Source organism: Hyaena hyaena, unplaced genomic scaffold (genome assembly GCF_003009895.1).
Source record: "Hyaena hyaena isolate Hyena2069 unplaced genomic scaffold, ASM300989v1 scaffold_243, whole genome shotgun sequence".
In the NCBI taxonomy this organism is placed as follows: Eukaryota; Metazoa; Chordata; class Mammalia; order Carnivora; family Hyaenidae; genus Hyaena; species Hyaena hyaena.
In genome coordinates, this window is record NW_024080872.1 from 362,008 (window position 1) to 380,736 (window position 18,729).

Sequence of the window (18,729 nt, forward strand, 5' to 3'; positions counted from 1 at the left end):
ATGGACAAGTTGAAGTGCCCGAGCTTCTTCAAGTGCAGCGGGAAGGAGGTAGGGGTCTGGAAGCGGCGGGAGGTGTGGGAGGCCTGGCAAGGGAAAACCTCAGGGGAAGCAGTCTCCGAACTTGCCTTCTGCGGCCGTTCCTTATTCTCCGCGTTTCTCTTCAACTGCCTTCAGGTGTGCCTGAGGTGTCCCCATAGAGTACCGGAAAACTAGAACAGCTCTTACTAGGGTCGCCAGAACACTTAGGATCACCTCAACCTGGGCCTTGGGTACATACACCCACAGAATCCTGTTTTCTGTCCCTCTCCGGACTGTGTCCATATGCTGGTGGGAAATGAGAAAATGCACTGTCCTCATCTGACCTGAGGAAGGCTCTATACCTTAGAGCAGCTAACAGGTTGGGAGAGAACCTCCTCCCTCTGAGGCTGAGAGAGAGAGAGAGAGAGAGAGACAGAGAGAGAGAGAGAGAGAGCTGCTCCACCTGGTGGGACAGGAGAATTGGCCTGGGAATACTACTCTGTGGCTTTCAGCAAAGCACTGATTTCACTCTCCAAGATAGAGAAGTTAAATGTCCCTTAACCCAAAACATCCCAAACTATGAGCCTATGGGGAAAAAGAGTCTGTAAATTCTTTTTGTTTGTCTGTTTTAGTGGAAGCTAAATTGAATCCTTCTTCTCAAAGATCCCCTACAGTCTCCGGAGTGTTCCTTTTACCTAATTCATCTTTAAGACTCTTATATTTGAAGCCTTGTTTATTTGTCCACCTTCCTTTGCTCCCCAAAAGTAGTTAGGATCTCCACCTAAAGAGTTTTTTTTTTTCTTTTCATTTTAAGAGGTAAATGTTGTAAAGTAAAAACAGCCAGTAGCAGAAAAGACCTCAGGCTTTGAAAAGTGTTTCCCTTGGCTATGGCTTTCTGTGTTCATGCTCTCTCCCTCTCCCTTTCCCTCTCTCTCCCTCTCTCTCTCTCATCTCTCTCTCTCTCTCTCTCTCTCTGTGGAATTACATTTCTGTGGACTTTTAATCATATGAAGACAAACTCTTGATATCTTCCCTTCTCCAGAAAGTGACGGCTTCATCTGAGAATTTCCATGTTGGTGAAAATGATGAGAATCAGGACCGTGGTAACTGGTCCAAAAAATCGGATTATCTTCTATCTATGGTTGGATACGCAGTGGGCCTGGGAAATGTGTGGAGATTCCCCTATTTGACTTACAACAATGGCGGAGGTATGTCCCACCCCACGCCCAACTTCTTTCCCTTCTAGTTTAAATGGGGTGCTGTGTGGCCTCTGAGGTTATTTTAAGAACTGAGGAAAGGCAGATGGTAGTTTGAGTTATTAGGAGGATAGGACATAAGCATGCTTCATTCATCATTAGACTATGAGTTGCTAGCTCAAGTTAGGAAGATTGCTTCACAAAATCCTCAAGTATCAACCTGATAAAAGTTGTACAGTTAACACTTCTGGGTTTGTGGTGTATGATCCAATGGAATCTTCCACTATGGCTTGCTCTTCCTGATTTATACATCTTCCGGTGATCATCTATTCCAACTCAAGTTGTGTTTGGCTCAACGTAAAGCTGAATCTAGGCAAAAAGCAGGGAATTTTCATTCTAAAGCCAAGTTCAAATATACTGTTTGCTTAAATAGCGTAAGGCATTCCATTTTGGAAATGAGTGTGGAAGGAGTTGATTAAAAAATAAAGGTTTAGTATTTTAAGCTGCAATGTTCAGTTACATGCATTCCAGACTGGATGGACCATGTAGAAGGTCCTTCCAAAATGCAATGAGAATTTAGTTCAAGATTAGGTGTTCAATTTCTGCAAAACGATACTATTTATCCCCATAGATCATTATGGAAGACTCAATTAGAACAAGGAGAATAAAATAACTCTGAGGTGACACACAGAGGGAAACAAAATGAATTGCACAATTCTCTAGTAATGTTGAAACAACTTTTCACTTGCACCATATTTTATTTACTTGTAATTACAGGTTCTATTGGAAGTGTAGAGGTGGCATGCCCTTAGATTTCATAATTGGGAACCAGTGAAACTGTGCCACTATAATTATTTTTCTTGGTATAATAGGATTTTGTGTGGTGATGTTTCAATCTCATATTCCTTGTTAATTGGTTGCAATAGAACATTCATATTGGCCTTTGGAGCCTCAAGAAGGAAGGTCTGTTTATCAAACACTTTTTAAGTGTTGGTGGCATAAATCCCCCTCTCTGGAGCCTACGTTGTTTAGTCACAGGCTTGGTGTAAGTTTGAACTTGAAAATGAGTTAGGAATCGCAATCATTTTGGTGTCTACATCCTCAGGTCACACGTAATGAAGAGCGTTCAGACTCCTTTCTAGCCTCGGGTGTTCAGGTTCAGAATATCCACAGGTTCAGAATTTCCCTGTGACCTGACATCATACATAGGCCCAGCAGTTTGCAGACATTTCCAGGAACTATACTAAGCAAGGTCTAATAGAGAGTTTTAAACGTAGGTCCCCAAATGGCGATTATTCAGTGTATGCTATTATCTCTGCCACCATTTCCTCTAAAAATTGATATATTGTATCAGTTCTCAGTTTTTAAAGATCATATCATTTGGGGAAAGGAGGATCTAGGCTCTTTCGATTGCTGCTTTCTCTTCTGTGCAAGGGTAGGAGAAGAACATGAAATTCAGATTCATCAGGTATTAATAGATCAGATTTTTAAATATGGTCAGGTTTGGGAAACAATTGCTAAAATCTCAACTCACTTTTATCTGTAGACTCTTCTTACTAGTTTATGAAAGAGAGGCAGCATACAATGTGAGGGTCTAGGTCAGCAGTGTTAACAATTTGTGACCACTGTATTTTATTCACGATTTACCAATTACAGTTGTTATTAATAAAAAAAAATAACATCATGGGTAAAAGGCTATATATACACCATGGAGGTAAGTAATCCTTGCTTTTGAAAAAAATCTATTTATAATGGGCTGGTAAAATTTACCTTTCTGTTGTATTTTGTATTACTTCTCTTCATATTTATCATTGGTAGGACGTAAACTTCTATTAGTCACAGCAATGATGGCATGTGCATTGCAACATCTATAAAAACATATTTGTCTCTATGTTCTAGTGACTAGTGACTTGTACATAACAAGTATTTTATTGTCTCATTATTTTTAATAGAATATATTTTGAGGGTTGGGAAAATGTCATTCCCAGGTATGATGTTACAATATCCTATTAAGAAATGTACATGAGGAAAAACAGTGTAGCACGGGTACGTGAAACATGCATAATTCAAAAACCCATTTTTTAAAAATTCACAGATCCCCGTGTTTTCTTATTAAACTTTGTTAAGACTTCTAGAGTGCTTGACCAATAAGTTTAATACTTTGTCCCTGCTTCGACCGACAACCTGGTAAAGGTTCGAATGAGCAATGGCATGCCCCAAATGTGGGCAGAAAACAAGTAAAATAATAAAAGCTTTAACCTACAATACAAAAAGGGATCTGGAGAATCTAAACATAGGAGAATTAGTCTTTGTAAAATAGAAAAGTTGGTGCAGCTGGGTGGCTCAGTCAGTTGAGCATCTAACTTTGGCTCAGGTCATGATCTCACCATTCATATGGTCCAGCCCCACATCCGGCTCTGTGCTGACAGCTCAGAGCCCACTTCAGATCCTCTGTCCCCATCTCTCTGCCCCTCCCCCCTGCTCATGCTCTCCCTCTCCCTAAAAAATGAATAAACATTTAAAAAAAATTAAAATAAAATAGAAAAGTTAACTATGAATGTACCACCACCCTTCAGAATCTTTTACCAAAAATAGGAAATTGCTTATTGAGGAAAGACCCTTATACTCTTTGGAGACTAACATCCTTAGCTGCAATGACTTCCATTCTAAAAGTCTTTTAGCATTTGCACCTGAAGTCTTAAAAAAAAAAAAAAAAAAACAGACTACCTATTTGGAAAGGAGGGAAACTAACTTTGAACATCTACTGTGTGCATACCGTTTCACCAAGTGTTTTCACGTAGGCTCTGTAATCGAACCCTTACCACGAACTGATGAGTTGTTATTGTTCTCTTCATATATGAGGAACCCAAGGTCCGGAGGTTAGGTAAATTGCCCCCCAGGTCTCATAACTAGTACATGGTGGAGTCAGGGTATTAACCGAGGTGTATCTGGCCCCAAAGCCTGTGATCATTCACCTCCTCTGGATTGCTTTTTATAGGCTATTGTTTTTCACTTTTATTTTTTTCTTATTTTGAGAGAGAGAGAGAGCTGGGGGGGAGGGGCAAAGGGAGGGAGAGAGAGAACCGTAAGCAGGCCCCATGCTCAGTGCAGAGCCCAATGCGGGGCTCGATCCCCAGCCAAAAATCAAGAGATAGACACTCAAACCAACTGGGCCATCCAGGTGCCCCTTTAGGCTACTATTTTTAATAACCAAAGCCACCTTTTAAGGTACTACTAGAATCCCATTTCACAGATGAGGAAATCAAGGTTTACAGCATCAACTACTTTCTCACAGAGAGTAGTAAAGCTGGGGCCTAAGCCCAGTCAGTCCTCTGCCCCCGCTGTATCAGAAAGTTTTCACGCTGCTATATTGGCTGTCAAACTGTCATCGAGGTTTTGTGGCATAATGGTGTTCTGGTTCTATTTCGCATGTTCCAGGTGCCTTCTTGATACCTTACGCGATCATGCTAGCACTGGCTGGTTTACCCTTGTTCTTCCTTGAGTGTTCACTGGGCCAGTTTGCTAGCTTAGGTCCAGTTTCAGTTTGGAGGATCCTTCCATTGTTTCAAGGTTGGTATTAAAATGTGTTCCCTATTGTGCTTACCAGTCTATTGGGGGTAGAGAGCGGTCCCCGCCATGTGGCATTAAAATGTTTCCAGTTTGGACATGGGAAAGGCAAAAGAAGCATCCTTGCTTCTCTGAATATTTTCCACTGTAGAGTTTAAGGACCAAAAGTTAATTTGTAGTTCTGTTTCTCTCGGGGTGACGGTATGGAAGGGACTGGGTGGGGGGCGTGGTTCTTGGAGGGGGCTTAAGGCTGTCATTATTTTCTTATTTTCACTTTTTAAATTCCTTTGGCACATAGTTATAGTTGTGTTGTGCATTAACTTCCGGGTCCTGGCTTTTGCCTACTTCCGGTGTGGTCTTTTGTCTTCCTGCTTCTGCATATCTTTTACAGTATCTTTTACAATTTTTTTGTGGATACTCCTAACAGAATAGGACACTGATGATGTTTCTCAAAGTGCCTTGATTGGTATTAACCATCAAACAGCCTTCCTGTCTAAAGATTAGATAGTATTTTGGTATGTGCCAGCTGCTGCAAACTCTTTGTAAAAGCCTCAACGCAGCATCAAAAATGGATTTACAGGGGCGCCTGGGTGGCTTAGTCGGTTGAGCATCCGACTTTTGCTTAGGTCATGATCTCGCGGTTCGTGGGTTCGAGCCCCGCATCGGGCTTTGTGCTGACTGTCAGCTCGGAGCCTGGAGCCTATTTCAGAGTCTGTCTCCCTCTCTCTCTGACCCTCCCCTGCTCACGCTGTCTCTCTCTCTCTCTCTTAGAAATAAATAAAAAATATTTTTAAAAAATTTAAAAAAATGGATTTACAGTGAGGTGAATAGAGCATTGTGCTGGAATATTGAGGAAGCCACCTCAAAAGCTAGTCTTGAGCATACGGGTTATGTTCAATATGTTACACTGCATTTTGACGCTATGGAGTTCACGAAACTTCGGAGGCTTAAATTCAGATTGGTATGGAGTCATGGAATGTTCTTTACATGTACTTGGAGAAATGCTGTACATTAATTCGGAGGCTTTGTCTCCTTCTTGGTAAAATATTGGTTTATAGATGAAGATGTAAGTAGTTGTCAGTGAGTCAATAAGATATGAGCTATAAATAGTGTTTGTTTTAAATGTTTGTTTATTTTTGAGAGAGACAGAGAGAGAGAATGAGCAGCGGAGGGACAGAGAGAGTGGGAGACAGAATCCCAAGCAGGCTCCTCACTGTCAGTGTAGAATGCAATGTCGGGCCTGAGTCCACGAACCGTGAGATCATGACGTGAGCCAAAATCAAGAGTTGGACGCTTAACCGACTGAGCCATCCAGGCGCCCCTGTTTGTTGGTTTTTAGGAATAGGACTCACTCTGTCAAGAATTTTCTCCCTCCTGCTCAAAACAACGAAAAGCAAAGAAAATGTCTGAACCAGTCTTCTCATTTTAAAGTAGATTTGTGGGAATTGAGATGCAGCTTTTTAAAACACAATTAGCAAAAGAAATTTCACTTGTTTGTTTTTTATTTTAATTGTTCTCTTTTCCAGGTGTGGGAATTACGATGGTCCTGATATCCATTTTTGTGACAATCTATTACAACGTCATAATTGCCTATAGTCTTTACTACATGTTTGCTTCTTTTCAAAGTGAACTACCATGGAAAAATTGTTCGGTGTGGGCCGATGATAACTGTAGCAGGTCACCTATAGGTAAACTTCATTTATTTATTAAAACATTTGTGAATGGAGCACTGTTCTTCTATATTTTCCAATAAGCTTAAAGGGTTACATGATTTTCTAACCAATTTAGGTCCAATTCAAAGTGAACCACGGGTTATTGATGAAAGCAGAATGAAGCATGGATAACTTGAAAATTGATTAATGCAATCCGTTAATTTCTGAGGACAGCCCGTAAAAACTAAGCCATTATTCTCCAGCCATAGGCAGGAGAGAGGGAAGAAAATGAGAAAGTGGTAGAAAAAACCACTATCCATGATAGTACTACAGTAAAACCTTGGATTGTGAGTAACTTGTTCTGTGAGTGTTCTGCAAGATGAGCAACCGTTTCAGATACATTTTAACTTGATAAACGAGTGATGTCTTGCAATACGAGTAGTACGTGTTGCCAAATGTCACGTGATCACAATTGAGCCAATGGTTCTCTAAATTCACTTTGATATATGAGTGCTTTGGATTACAAGCATGTTTCCGGAACAAATTACGCTTGCAAACAAGGTTTGTATTGTGTTTCAGAAGCCAGTGAGTGCTGTCCCCATCATACATTGCTGGTCTTTGGGATCACGTAATATTGATACTGTAGATTATTACTGGTGAGATTGCCTATGTATATCAGAGAATAAAGTGATAAAGCTTTAGTGCTTCTTAGCAATTTAAAAGTGTCACTTATCTGTATAGATTAAATAAGTCCACATCCTAAAAATTCCTTAGAGCACTAAATCCTATCTGAAATGACTTTATGGTGGTTATTACTATAAATATAATCATAGTTTAAAAGGGCAGATGTTTTCATACTCAGCCCCAGCTTAGTAGTGGGGAAGATTTAAGATGCTAAACGACATGCATGGCTTACTCCATTTGTAACATTTCTCCTCTGCCCTCACCAAATCACAATCTAAACAGTTAATTTTACCATCAAAACTTTCTTTTCAGGAAAATACTTTTTAAAACTAAGTACATGTCTCTGTGTGTATTCTTCTTTATAATTTTTAGTTATTCAATGTAGTGTGAGTACAGCTATGGGAGAGATCATCCATGTGAATAGAAGCTGGTTAAGCTCCAACAATTTGACCTGCATCAATGGAAGTGAGGTTTATCAGCCCGGGCAGCTTCCCAGTGAACAATACTGGGAGTAAGTATGTTAGATGATCTACTTTTTTTTTTTTTTTACTGTTTATTTATTTTGAGAGAGAGAGAGAGAGCATGAGCAAGGGAGGGGCAGAGAGAAAGGGAGAGAGAGAATCCCAGGCAGGCTCCACACTGTCAGCGCAGAGCCTGACACGGGGCTTAATTTCACAAACCGTGAGATCATGACCTGAGCCCAAACCAAGAGTCAGACGCTTAACCGAATGGGCCACCCAGGTGCCCCAGATGATCTACTTCTTAAAAAGACGTTATTTAAAAGTTTTTGTAAGTAACAATGAAATATTGATCAGCTCTTTCCTTACCTTATATTAGCAGAAAAATAAGGGGGAGTCGGAGCAAATTATACTTCATTCAACTCAACTGCTTACCCAGCCTGTGTGAGCCATAGTAACCTGCAAAATCAGCTCACTGTCAAGAAATTGCCATTTAAAAATTCCTTATTAAATGACCACAATACTGTCAGCAATGGTTCAGTCATTGCTTTTTAGGTCTAAGTTAGGGCATTGTTCTGAAGAAAAAATACTCAAATATTGGACCACAATGAGCAAATTCTAATAATAAACAGCTGGGTGAAGAGTAATATTTGGGCTAAAATTGCTATTTAACGCTGCAATTCTCCATTATCCATTTTACTTATAATTGTCATTATATGGTAAAAGTAGAAACGTGGGGTTATATTTACTTATATTAATTTTAAATGATCTTTTTTTACTCTCCTTACTTTTACCTACCTTATACCCTTGCCAAACTTCCTTGAATAATGCTGTAATGAGTTCTTCGTCATCTACATGTTGATGCTCCATGGCCCTTTTAAAATTTGGATTTAAAAATGTACCCAAACATAAAGCTATGAATTAAAATCTTAGATCTGTGCATGGCTCTAATAGAAATCATTGAATTTTACAGAAAGCCCTTGAAAAAGGGCATACAAATTGGGACCATTTAGGTTTGACGTTAACTACAAGCGTGATGAATAAGTGAATATAATTTTAGATGTTTTCTCCATCATTTTACTTGGAGGGAAAAATACTGTAATGAATAAAAGAAAAAATATGATGTCAGGTTAATTTTTTTTTTTTACATAGAGTCTTTGACATACTAGGGGAAACATCATAGCTAAAGGAATTAGTAGCTCTTTTGTTTGAGAGTTCGAGCCGCTGCATCAGCCTCAGTGAGCCCTAAAATTCAGAGCCTAGCTTTTCACTGAACTATGTCTGCCCCTCTTTACAATAGTATCAGTAAAAACGTCACATGACATTGATGCATTAATGAGATAGAATACCCATGAAACACCCCCCTGGATGGCAGATATTACAAAATTCGATGTTATTAGGAAAAGTGATTCTGTATATGTAAACCAACTTGACAATAAACTATTTAAGGGAAAAAAAAAGAAAAAAAGATAGATACCAGGGGGAGGAGTAACTGAAACCAGTCAGGATGGAACTTTCTGGAATGGAAGGAATATGTATCTTGCTCTGAATGGTGGCTACACAGTAAACATATAAAGATCCACAGCCTTTGGGGGGAAAAAAGTGGTTCTGTGTTCATGAAAAGGCCTTGTGTGTTTTCAGCAAAGTGGCGCTCCAGCGGTCAAGTGGAATGGATGTGACTGGAGTAATTGTGTGGTATTTAGCACTTTGTCTTCTTCTGGCTTGGCTCATCGTTGGAGCAGCGCTATTTAAAGGAATCAAGTCTTCTGGCAAGGTAATTTGGAAAACACATTAGATAGTGATATAGCTCTTTTCCAATGTCATCGCAGTTCAGTGTCAAGCATAATCAGATGCATGTTTTTTTCTATAATGGGAACATTCGAATGTGTGAGAAGCTTTCTAAGTAGGCAGCCTGGCTGTGAGAAAATACATAAGATCCCCGCTATTGGTATAAATAAAACAAGCAAGAACTGGGACCAGAGTTGTACAATTACAGATGATCCTTGAACAAGGTCAGGGTGGGGGACGCCAAAACCCCCACCTCATGCAGTTGAAAATCCTGCTCTAACTTTTGATCCCTCCCAACTGAACTACTAACAGCCTATTGTTCACCAGAAGCCTTACTGATAACACAGTCAATTAACACCTATTTTTGTACGTTGTGTGTATTTTTTTAAATGTTTATTTCGTTTTTGAGAGAGAGAGAGAGAGACAGAGCATGAGCAGGGGAGAGGCAGAGAGAGAGGCGGACAGAAGATCCAAAGTGGGCTCTGCGCTGATAGCAGAGAGATCCATGTGGGGCTCGAACTCACCAACAGCACGATCATGACGTGAACTGAAGTTAGATGCTTAACCGACTGAGCCACCCAGGCGCCCCTGTTATATGTGGTATATACTGTATTCTTACAATAAAGTAAGCTAGAGAAAAGAACATGTTGTTAAGAAAATTGTAAGAGAAAATATATTCACGGTACTGTATTTATTGAAAACAATCCTCATAGAAGTAGATCCGTGTAGCTCAAACCTGTGTTGTTCAAGGGTCAACTGGACCCAGAAGCTGGACCCTGCTAGCCAATACAGCATTCTGAGGCTTGAGTGTATACTTTAAAAATTGTCTTTACTATTATATAAATAAGCATCTTGAATGGAATTATATATTGCAATGTTTGGTTTGGAAGTCTAGATCCTTGTTATATAACATTAGTGTCAGGAATCCTTTAGCTGGAGAGAGAGAAAAAAATCAAATATACAGCTGTTCTAAAGCATCCCCAAAATGACTCAGAACCCTCTTTTTCAGCGAAGAGTCCTCTTCTGAAAAGCATTATTATTTTCCCTTTTTACGGTTTTGTGTTTTAGACTTTCAGAGAGCATCATGGCAATTTCAGGGAACAGCATGAAATTTTCTCCACGAACCATTGTGCAGTACCCAGAAAAGTGAATCTTTATGTGTTTGTAACTGCTAGGCTGAAATCTCCTTAAAGATGGAAGACAAGGGTAGCTGTCGACTCTTTCTATGAATCACTGGTACAATGTCTAGCACATTCAGTTAACATAACATTATAATGAGATGCTGCTAGATCACACAAATACTGTGCCCATCAGAAAGTCCATGGAAACTTTCCAAAGTAATGTTTCAGTTGCACATCTTTGAAACCTGTGGCTCCTTTTTGACGTTAATATTGAAATAATCCATTAAAGGCCATTTGCTCGGGCAGTTAATTTTTATTGGTCTCTGGCTGACTTTAAATCGTCTCCTTGGGCCTATTGTCAAAAATAGGACATCTATGGATCAAAGAAATCAGCCACATTGGTGAAAAGCTAGCCGCAAAGGCAATCTGTTCATCATGTATATGGGCTATCCAACTCTCTTAATGGCAGCTTTAAGGATAATAATATCAAGTGTTCAGTATTCGCTTTGATCAGATTTCATGGGATTTGGACATCTCCTAGGAGATTACGTCCCTTCTCCTTTGGGGGTGGGGGTGAATCTATACTAACCCATCGCAGGGTTTAACACCATTTCCCTTCCCACCTCAATGTAGTAATCTCCCAAGAAATGATGCTTAGTCTCCTCGGACATTTAAAAAGACCTATTTAGGAAAGCAGTCTACCTAGATTGCAAGTTGCTACTGCTGTTGTATGGTGTATTCACAACGTGAACCCAGGAAATATTGCTTCATACATGGGAGTGTCTTGACAACGGATCATTTGAGAGTGGGGAGAATGGAAAGACAAAATGATGGCAACTTTGGTATTGGTATCGCCAGATTCATCAGTAACTTATGAAGTCTTTAGTACTTTATTTTACTGGTTTCAACTGGCTAATAGCTTTGCATACAATTACATACCACGGCTTAAAAATTTAACTTCTTAACCTCCGGTTGTTTTTCTTGGTAGGTGGTATATTTTACAGCTATTTTCCCCTATGTTGTCCTACTCATCCTGTTAATCCGAGGTGCTACTCTGGAGGGCGCATCAAAAGGCATCTCATACTATATTGGGGCACAGTCAAACTTTACAAAACTTCGGGAAGCTGAGGTAAGACTTCACTTGGATTTCAGATGATCTGAGGGGGTAAGCCTTACAAGCAAACACTGAATAGGAGTGTTGCCAAAGAATATGCAGTTAAAATTATTAGTGTTTCTGTCCACGGATGTAGCCATTTTACATGACACCAGTGCTTTCTTATTGGAAGTGAGATAATCACTTTCAGCAGGAAGATTTTAAAGGCCGTTTTATTCATATAACTGATTCTATTTGACCAGAAAGGTTTGGGGTCTATTAATCTGAAAAAGAACACTTCATGCGAGATGCCTATCTACAAGTTGCTGAGTAGGATCGCCAGACTTCTTGGGTAACCTAGATTTCAAGATTACAGCGGAAAGTTTCCAATATACATTTTAATTGTCTTTGAAAGTTAATATCCCCAAATTAAGATCAAAATGTACCTAATGGATTAGGATGTTACAACACAGATGTGAGGTGAAGGAAGCATTCCATAAAGCTGTTACTTACAAACCTAAACATGTACCATGAATGTGAATTGGGTAAACCTTCTTTTAGCTTTTGCCCATCACCAGATAGTGGCTGTGTGTACCATGGGTACATAAAATCTTTTACATTTTTGACTGCAGATAGTATTGATAGTAAGTGTACTCTATATAGGATGCTTCTAGTCACACCGAAATCTAAGAACGGTTTCACTGTTTTAGTAATCACATCATCACATTCTTGGCACCCATTAAATGCCAGGTCAGCTAAAACCCCCTGTCTTATGTTGAAGTCAAGAAAGACTGTGCTACTATGATATTCTGTACTAGCAACGCTACCCAAAATGGAATTAGTTTGTTTGCAATTGTATTCTTTGAGGAACTCATGCTAATTTCCAGCAACTTGCTATTTTCTAAATACTTCCGATCCGAATATTTAATTATTTGTTGTAGAATTTTTCTGGTAATCAAATCAAATGTATCCGTTTTCAGTCATGGAAATCTATCTATCCTTTACCTTTTTTTTGAAAATTGAGATGTCAGTCTCTGGCCTTCCTGTACCCAAATAATCTTCCATCAGTAATTAATCACAACAGCCCTAAGTTACTTTAGAATCACGGACTTTTATTGTTTTAGTCTTGGAGATTTTGTTTGATGAGTCCGCAGGCCATTTGTTTATTTTTTCATTTTCTTGGATTTCACATCTTTTAATCTTGTTAGTTAATATCTTCCCAACTCAAAGGCCACTGTTGATGATGAGTAAGGAACAAATAAAATGGAAGTTGGTTTTCATCATCTTCTCTCTGTTAGGTTGTTAGACAAGATAAAATATTAATTAATGCACTTTCAAAATGGTAAACTGCTATCTAACTATCAGCAATGATTTTAATTACTGCTGTTAAATTACACTGTATTATTATAGATGCGACATCCGCCCTAAGAAGTAGACCCTCAATTTTCTTTAAACTTCATAACTTTGAGCACAGATGAAAAGCTACTTTGATATTCCTTAAGTGACTTTAACAAGCCTGAAAAATGGATGTGATTATTGCATATTGGTCTGTGTTTCATTGTCTCTATTACCTTTGAAATACCAGACCTAAACCTAAATCTCCTTGTGAAACATACAACTGAATCCTCCTTCCCGCCCCCCACCCCTATACAAACAGTACCCTTGTTCTTTCTTTGGGTTTGCTGCTACTGAGGATTATTTCTTAAGATTTTTTTTTAATTTATCACAATCTGTATTCTGAGCCTGGGATCACAAATACATATTCTTTCCTTTTCTTTGCCTGTCTGAACTCAGTTACAATCTTTAGGAGAGCAGAGAACCATACACATTTATAGCTAGAAGACTCTTCTAGTCTTCAGTGATGATTTTACTGACTCCTTCATTTTAGAGTGGTGAAGTTGAAACCCAGAAATATTCACATTTAGTTAAGTTTACACAGCCAGTCGGTGCACCTTGAATTAAGGTTTTCTAATCCCTAAATCAATAATTTTGTATATAGCTATGAGATTAATAGATATGGAGATTATAAGTATGTTCGGAATTTTGCTTCACTTTTATTTGCAACCTTGGGTACACATCCTGGCATTCTCTAGCATTTTTATAGAACCCAGACCTGCCACGCCCATTTCTAGGCTCCCTCCAACTCACATATGCATACAAAACATGTCAAGTAAAAGCAGCTGAGACACCAACATACGCATGTTGTCCATCTCTTAAAATGTACAGCTGCCTAAGTAATGAGCACTTCATTTCTAATGATTTGTTACAATAAGTGAAACAATCATTATCTATCCATCTATCTATCTATCTATCTACCTAGTCTATCCATCCATCCATTCATCCATCCATCCATCCATCCATTTTGCTTTCCACTGGAGTCCTACCATTATAATTATAATATAATAATAATATCACATCAAGCTCTATTCTGAAGACCTAGTAATATCTTACTCCCTAACAACTTTTATTCCTACTGAAACTGGAAACAGATTACATACTTTTCAAGGAGGAAATTAGAGTTTTTAATTTCCATAGAAAAAAACAAGTATCAATTTATCATTATTTTCCATAATAGCAATAATTATGTCATCATTCTTTAAAAATTGCCTAGCACTAGCCTTGTGAAAAATTGATGTGTTTCTGTTGTCCCCGTATTGATGTGTAGAGTCAGTAGAACTTTAATCAGATTTAGAGCACGGTCTTCTTTAGACCCCGAACACTGATTGTAAAGTGTTTGTGAAGGAGAAAAAGGTGAAAGAATAAAGGTGTTTCTGAAGAAGTAAGGAAGACTCGTTCTACCAGATATGAGGCAATATCATAATGCTAGAGGAATGAAAGCAATGTGGAATTCCATTATTTCTGGTCACGTTCTTTCTGACCAGTTGGAACAGTAGTCCCAGAAATAGATTCATGAACATTTGGAACTTGAACGTGGCAGAGGTGGCGATGCAGATCAATGGGGAAAGGATGGACTATCTAATTGATATACCTGACATCCAATTGCTACAGGTTTCTTTTTAAGCCAGAGGAATCAAGGACAATACATAAAAGCAAAGAAGGACCCCTTCAGTTACATTAAAACAACACTAAAATCTTTGGCTCCTCACAGGTCACAATGTTAAGAGGTGAAAAGAGCAAGCCAATAATTGGGAGGAAAAAATAACATATATAATAGACAAAGGATTAGAATCCAAATATAATTCCTAGAGGTCGAATGAAACAAAGAACCCAAACAAAAAATTGGCAAAAGACAGGAAAAGGAATTTCACGGGGCAAAAAAACCTATGGAACAGAAACACATATAAACATGCCAAACCTTGTAAGTAAATTTAGGGTAATTAAAGCTCCCATTTCACAGCCACCAGAACTGTGCCATATTAAGAATCTTGACCAATACTGGCAAGAATGTGAAGGAATGGGAACCCTCACAAGTACAAAGCGATAAAATCATTTAATAAAAGAGAAGATGCATATACTCTTCGACATCACAGTTCCACAACTACATATGAGGAGACGTGCACAGGGCTACTTACAGCTCTATCATTTTTCATAACAAAGCTGAACAACCTAAATGTCCATCAACAGGATAAAGGATAACATGTGGTATCCACAGTGGGGCAATAGAGCAGTGTAAAAAAAAGTTCAAAACCATGGAGGGGCACCTGGGCAACTCAATCGATTAAGCGTCCAACTTCGGCTCAGGTCCTATATCACGGTTCGTGGGTTCGAGCCCCCAGTTGGGCACAGAGCCCGGAACCTGCTTCGGATTCTGTGTCTCCCTCTCCCTCTGCCTCTCCCTTGCTCGTCTCTCTCTCTCTCTCTCTCAAAAGTAAACATTGAAAAATTTTAAAATAGTGTTCAAAACTATGCATATTTAACTAAACCATATGAATTTGTCAATATTTTTTCAATTTTGACTTACAAAATTGTAATTTCACTTGGTTCAAACTGACAATGGAGAAATCTCATTACTCAGTACTCAATACTGAATGAAAAAAAGGCAAGTCGTGCAAGTTTAGAATGCATTAAGAAAACTTTTCCATAAATTCAGGAACACGAGAAGCTACATACAGTATTGTTTGGGTTTACACATTTATAGAGTTACAAAGAATAAAGAACAAGGAAATGATACACACACAAGTCAGGATAGCAGTTACCACCAGAAGTTTAAGGGTGATATCAAAGAAAGGTGCTTGGAGGCTTTCAAAGGCTGGTAACCTTTTACTTTTTAAGCTGAGCAGTGGGTAGTTGGCGTTTACTTCATTACTCTTCATATTCCTTCATTTGTATGTAGGAAATATTTTATATAAGTAAAACATTTAAAGTGCATCTTTTTAACTATTAAATCGCTTTCTCTTATAGGTCTGGAAAGATGCGGCCACTCAAATATTTTACTCCCTTTCGGTGGCTTGGGGCGGCTTAGTTGCTCTATCATCTTACAATAAGTTCAATAACAACTGCTTCTCAGATGCTATTGTGGTTTGTTTGACAAACTGCCTCACTAGCGTGTTCGCTGGATTTGCTATTTTTTCCATATTGGGACACATGGCTCATATATCTGGAAAGGAGGTCTCTCAAGTTGTAAAATCGGGTATGTAACGCTATATATTAATGACTTTGATTAATTCAGTGCAGCTCATTTAAGAAACAGTAATATCCTTTATAGCAATATACTGAAAGCACTCAGGCAGGATTTAAGGTGTTGCATTCTCTTTCTCATTTCATCTTAGGTAATTTGTTTTAATGATGTGATAATTCTTAGTTGATCTCAGAAAACAGGACTATATTGGGGAACAATTGTTTAAGAAGATGCTTTTACTGACTTTTGTTTAATCCTTAATATGATCTGCTTACTGTACAATTACAAGCATCAGGCATCATGCATGCCTTCACATGTGTTATCTTCACTTATGTGTGTGTGTATATACATGTGTGTATTCATATACATATGACTGTATGAGAGTATATTCTATGTGCAAGTACAGTATTGTGTCTGAATTTTTAAAACACATCAATATCATATAGATAGAATCCCAGGTGACGTTGAGTGTCCAGCTTTAAAGGAGTCTGATTAACAAACTTCCTACCATTAAAGACATTAGCTAGGGATGCTTAATTATCTGGCTAAGATTCTTAGGAAAAGAATTCTAGAGTCTGTAGTGGTAGGAATTCCTCATTAAATTTTTATTTATGGCTAGTATTTGATGGAGCGACCCATGGAGGAGAACAGAATGTTAGGACTAGAAGGGACCTTATGGATAATCTAATGTCCAGCTCCTCATTTCCAGAGGAGTGGATCGATACACGGAAATTTCACGTCTTGCAGAAGATTAAATTGTTAGGAAGTGACAGAGCACAGGCTCGCAGCTAATTCTCCTGAATCCAAGGCCAGTCCTCTGGGAGTCTGGAGAAACTTAAAATACTTAAAACTAAATACCACAGAATTGGAAAAAAATTTAAAAGCACCTCTAAAAATAATACACATCAAATATGAAATAAGAGTCAATTCCTAGTTTTGTTACACACAATCTTTCAAGTGTCCATATACTAATTAAGATGACACTACAAATAGTAGTTCTGACTAAACATTTGGTGAGATGGCTGAAGACTAAAAACATATCTTTTTTGATAGCATAATTCTTTTAGAATTTCTAGGCCCAGATGACTTCCTTTAGATTCCCGGAGTTTAAGACAGTTGCTATTCTTCATGAATCATTAAAAAAAAAGAAATATGTTAAACACAATCATTGAAATAGTTGAGTTTTTTATGTGAGAAATGTACTACTTACGAAATGGTTCTCACTAGCTTAACTCTTGTCACATACATGCTCATATTATCACATCGATGAACAACCAAATCAAATACTTTTAAAAGTGGAAATGAAATAGTTGTTCAAGAATGTATATCATGGGTTGGGTTGCCAAATTAACATGAAAGTTTCCTAGCATCTTATTTTGAAAATGTCCAGATATGTGAACTTTCTGTCAACTAATTTAAATTCAACCTCATACCCTTTTTTCTTAGGTTTTGATCTGGCATTCATTGCTTATCCAGAAGCTCTAGCCCAGCTCCCAGGTGGGCCATTTTGGTCCATATTATTTTTCTTCATGCTTCTGACTTTGGGTCTTGACTCTCAGTTTGCATCCATTGGTAAGTAATATTTCACGTGTTACCATATCCCTCTTAATGTTTTATTAATTTCAAGTTTCCCCTGCTTAAAAATATCCTTTTCTTAACCCTGCTGCCCCATTCGCTTTGACTCTTAGAGTCTGAAAGTTCTTTGTAACTTAATTTTAAATACAGAAAAATACGAAGTACTCGTATAGTAGATACCCAAAAGGAACAGGCGTTAGTATTTTATATTTGCTTCAGAATTGAAATTGAAGCTCCCTGTGTTCCCCTCCCAAATACGATTCACATTTCTTCCTTCCTAGAAGCAACTGTCACCACGGATTATGTGTGGTATTCAGCCCACGTTTGTCTACGTTACATATGTATCCATAAATAACCCCTCAATAAAATTTTGTCACATAAACATGAAGTTTTATAACATACATATCATCCTGACTGTTGTTTTTGAACATGTATTGTGAACCTATGTTGATACATACTCATGCAGATCTAGCTAATTCACAATCTTTCACCATAATGATGGGCATTTGGGTTACTTCCAACTTTTAAAAATCACATAGGGATTTTCCCTAGGGTACGCAGCTAGAAATTCTGGAACATTCTTCATCGTATCACTCTTACATAAAATATTTTATTCATTAACTCTATACAGTGTAAAGTCTGGCGTCTTCTCGTTGACGTTCAAAGCCCTTGAGAATTTTAAACCTGAATCTGAATCCTTTCGGCCATACATCCTTCTGCTTTTAGCTGGGACTGTTTTACGAACCCATTTATTTCTTAAACCTGGAAGGCCTTTCTGTCTCCATGATATTTATTCAAAAATTCACCTTATTTAAAAGTTCTCCTAGAATTCCTCCTTCCCCATACCCCTCTTTCAAACTATTTCAGCCCCAGAGATCTGTTACCTTATAATTACCACCAATGAAAAACCTTAGAAAACAGACTAGAAACAACCATTTGGTTTTTATCAGAACCAACAAGTGGTGACTGCCAAGAGAAAGGACCCTATGGATTTTTAA

General features: G+C 38.3%; 2 protein-coding genes across 2 annotated transcripts in view; one reads left to right on the forward strand and one right to left on the reverse strand.

Moving 5' to 3' along the window:
• The window catches only part of SLC6A14 (solute carrier family 6 member 14), a 23,380-nt gene continuing 4,651 nt past the window's right edge, over nt 1-18,729 (forward strand). Inside the window, exons 1-9 of the mRNA XM_039244396.1 lie at nt 1-48; nt 1,061-1,226; nt 4,653-4,784; nt 6,308-6,469; nt 7,490-7,628; nt 9,217-9,349; nt 11,473-11,613; nt 15,940-16,168; nt 17,603-17,728. Coding sequence (XP_039100327.1) covers nt 1-48; nt 1,061-1,226; nt 4,653-4,784; nt 6,308-6,469; nt 7,490-7,628; nt 9,217-9,349; nt 11,473-11,613; nt 15,940-16,168; nt 17,603-17,728 — 1,276 coding nt within the window. The remainder of the gene's footprint in view (nt 49-1,060; nt 1,227-4,652; nt 4,785-6,307; nt 6,470-7,489; nt 7,629-9,216; nt 9,350-11,472; nt 11,614-15,939; nt 16,169-17,602; nt 17,729-18,729) is intronic.
• The window catches only part of CT83 (cancer/testis antigen 83), a 15,382-nt gene continuing 9,321 nt past the window's right edge, over nt 12,669-18,729 (reverse strand). Inside the window, exon 3 of the mRNA XM_039244397.1 lies at nt 12,669-12,868. Within this exon, the coding sequence (XP_039100328.1) occupies nt 12,858-12,868 (11 nt within the window). The 3' untranslated portion in view covers nt 12,669-12,857. The remainder of the gene's footprint in view (nt 12,869-18,729) is intronic.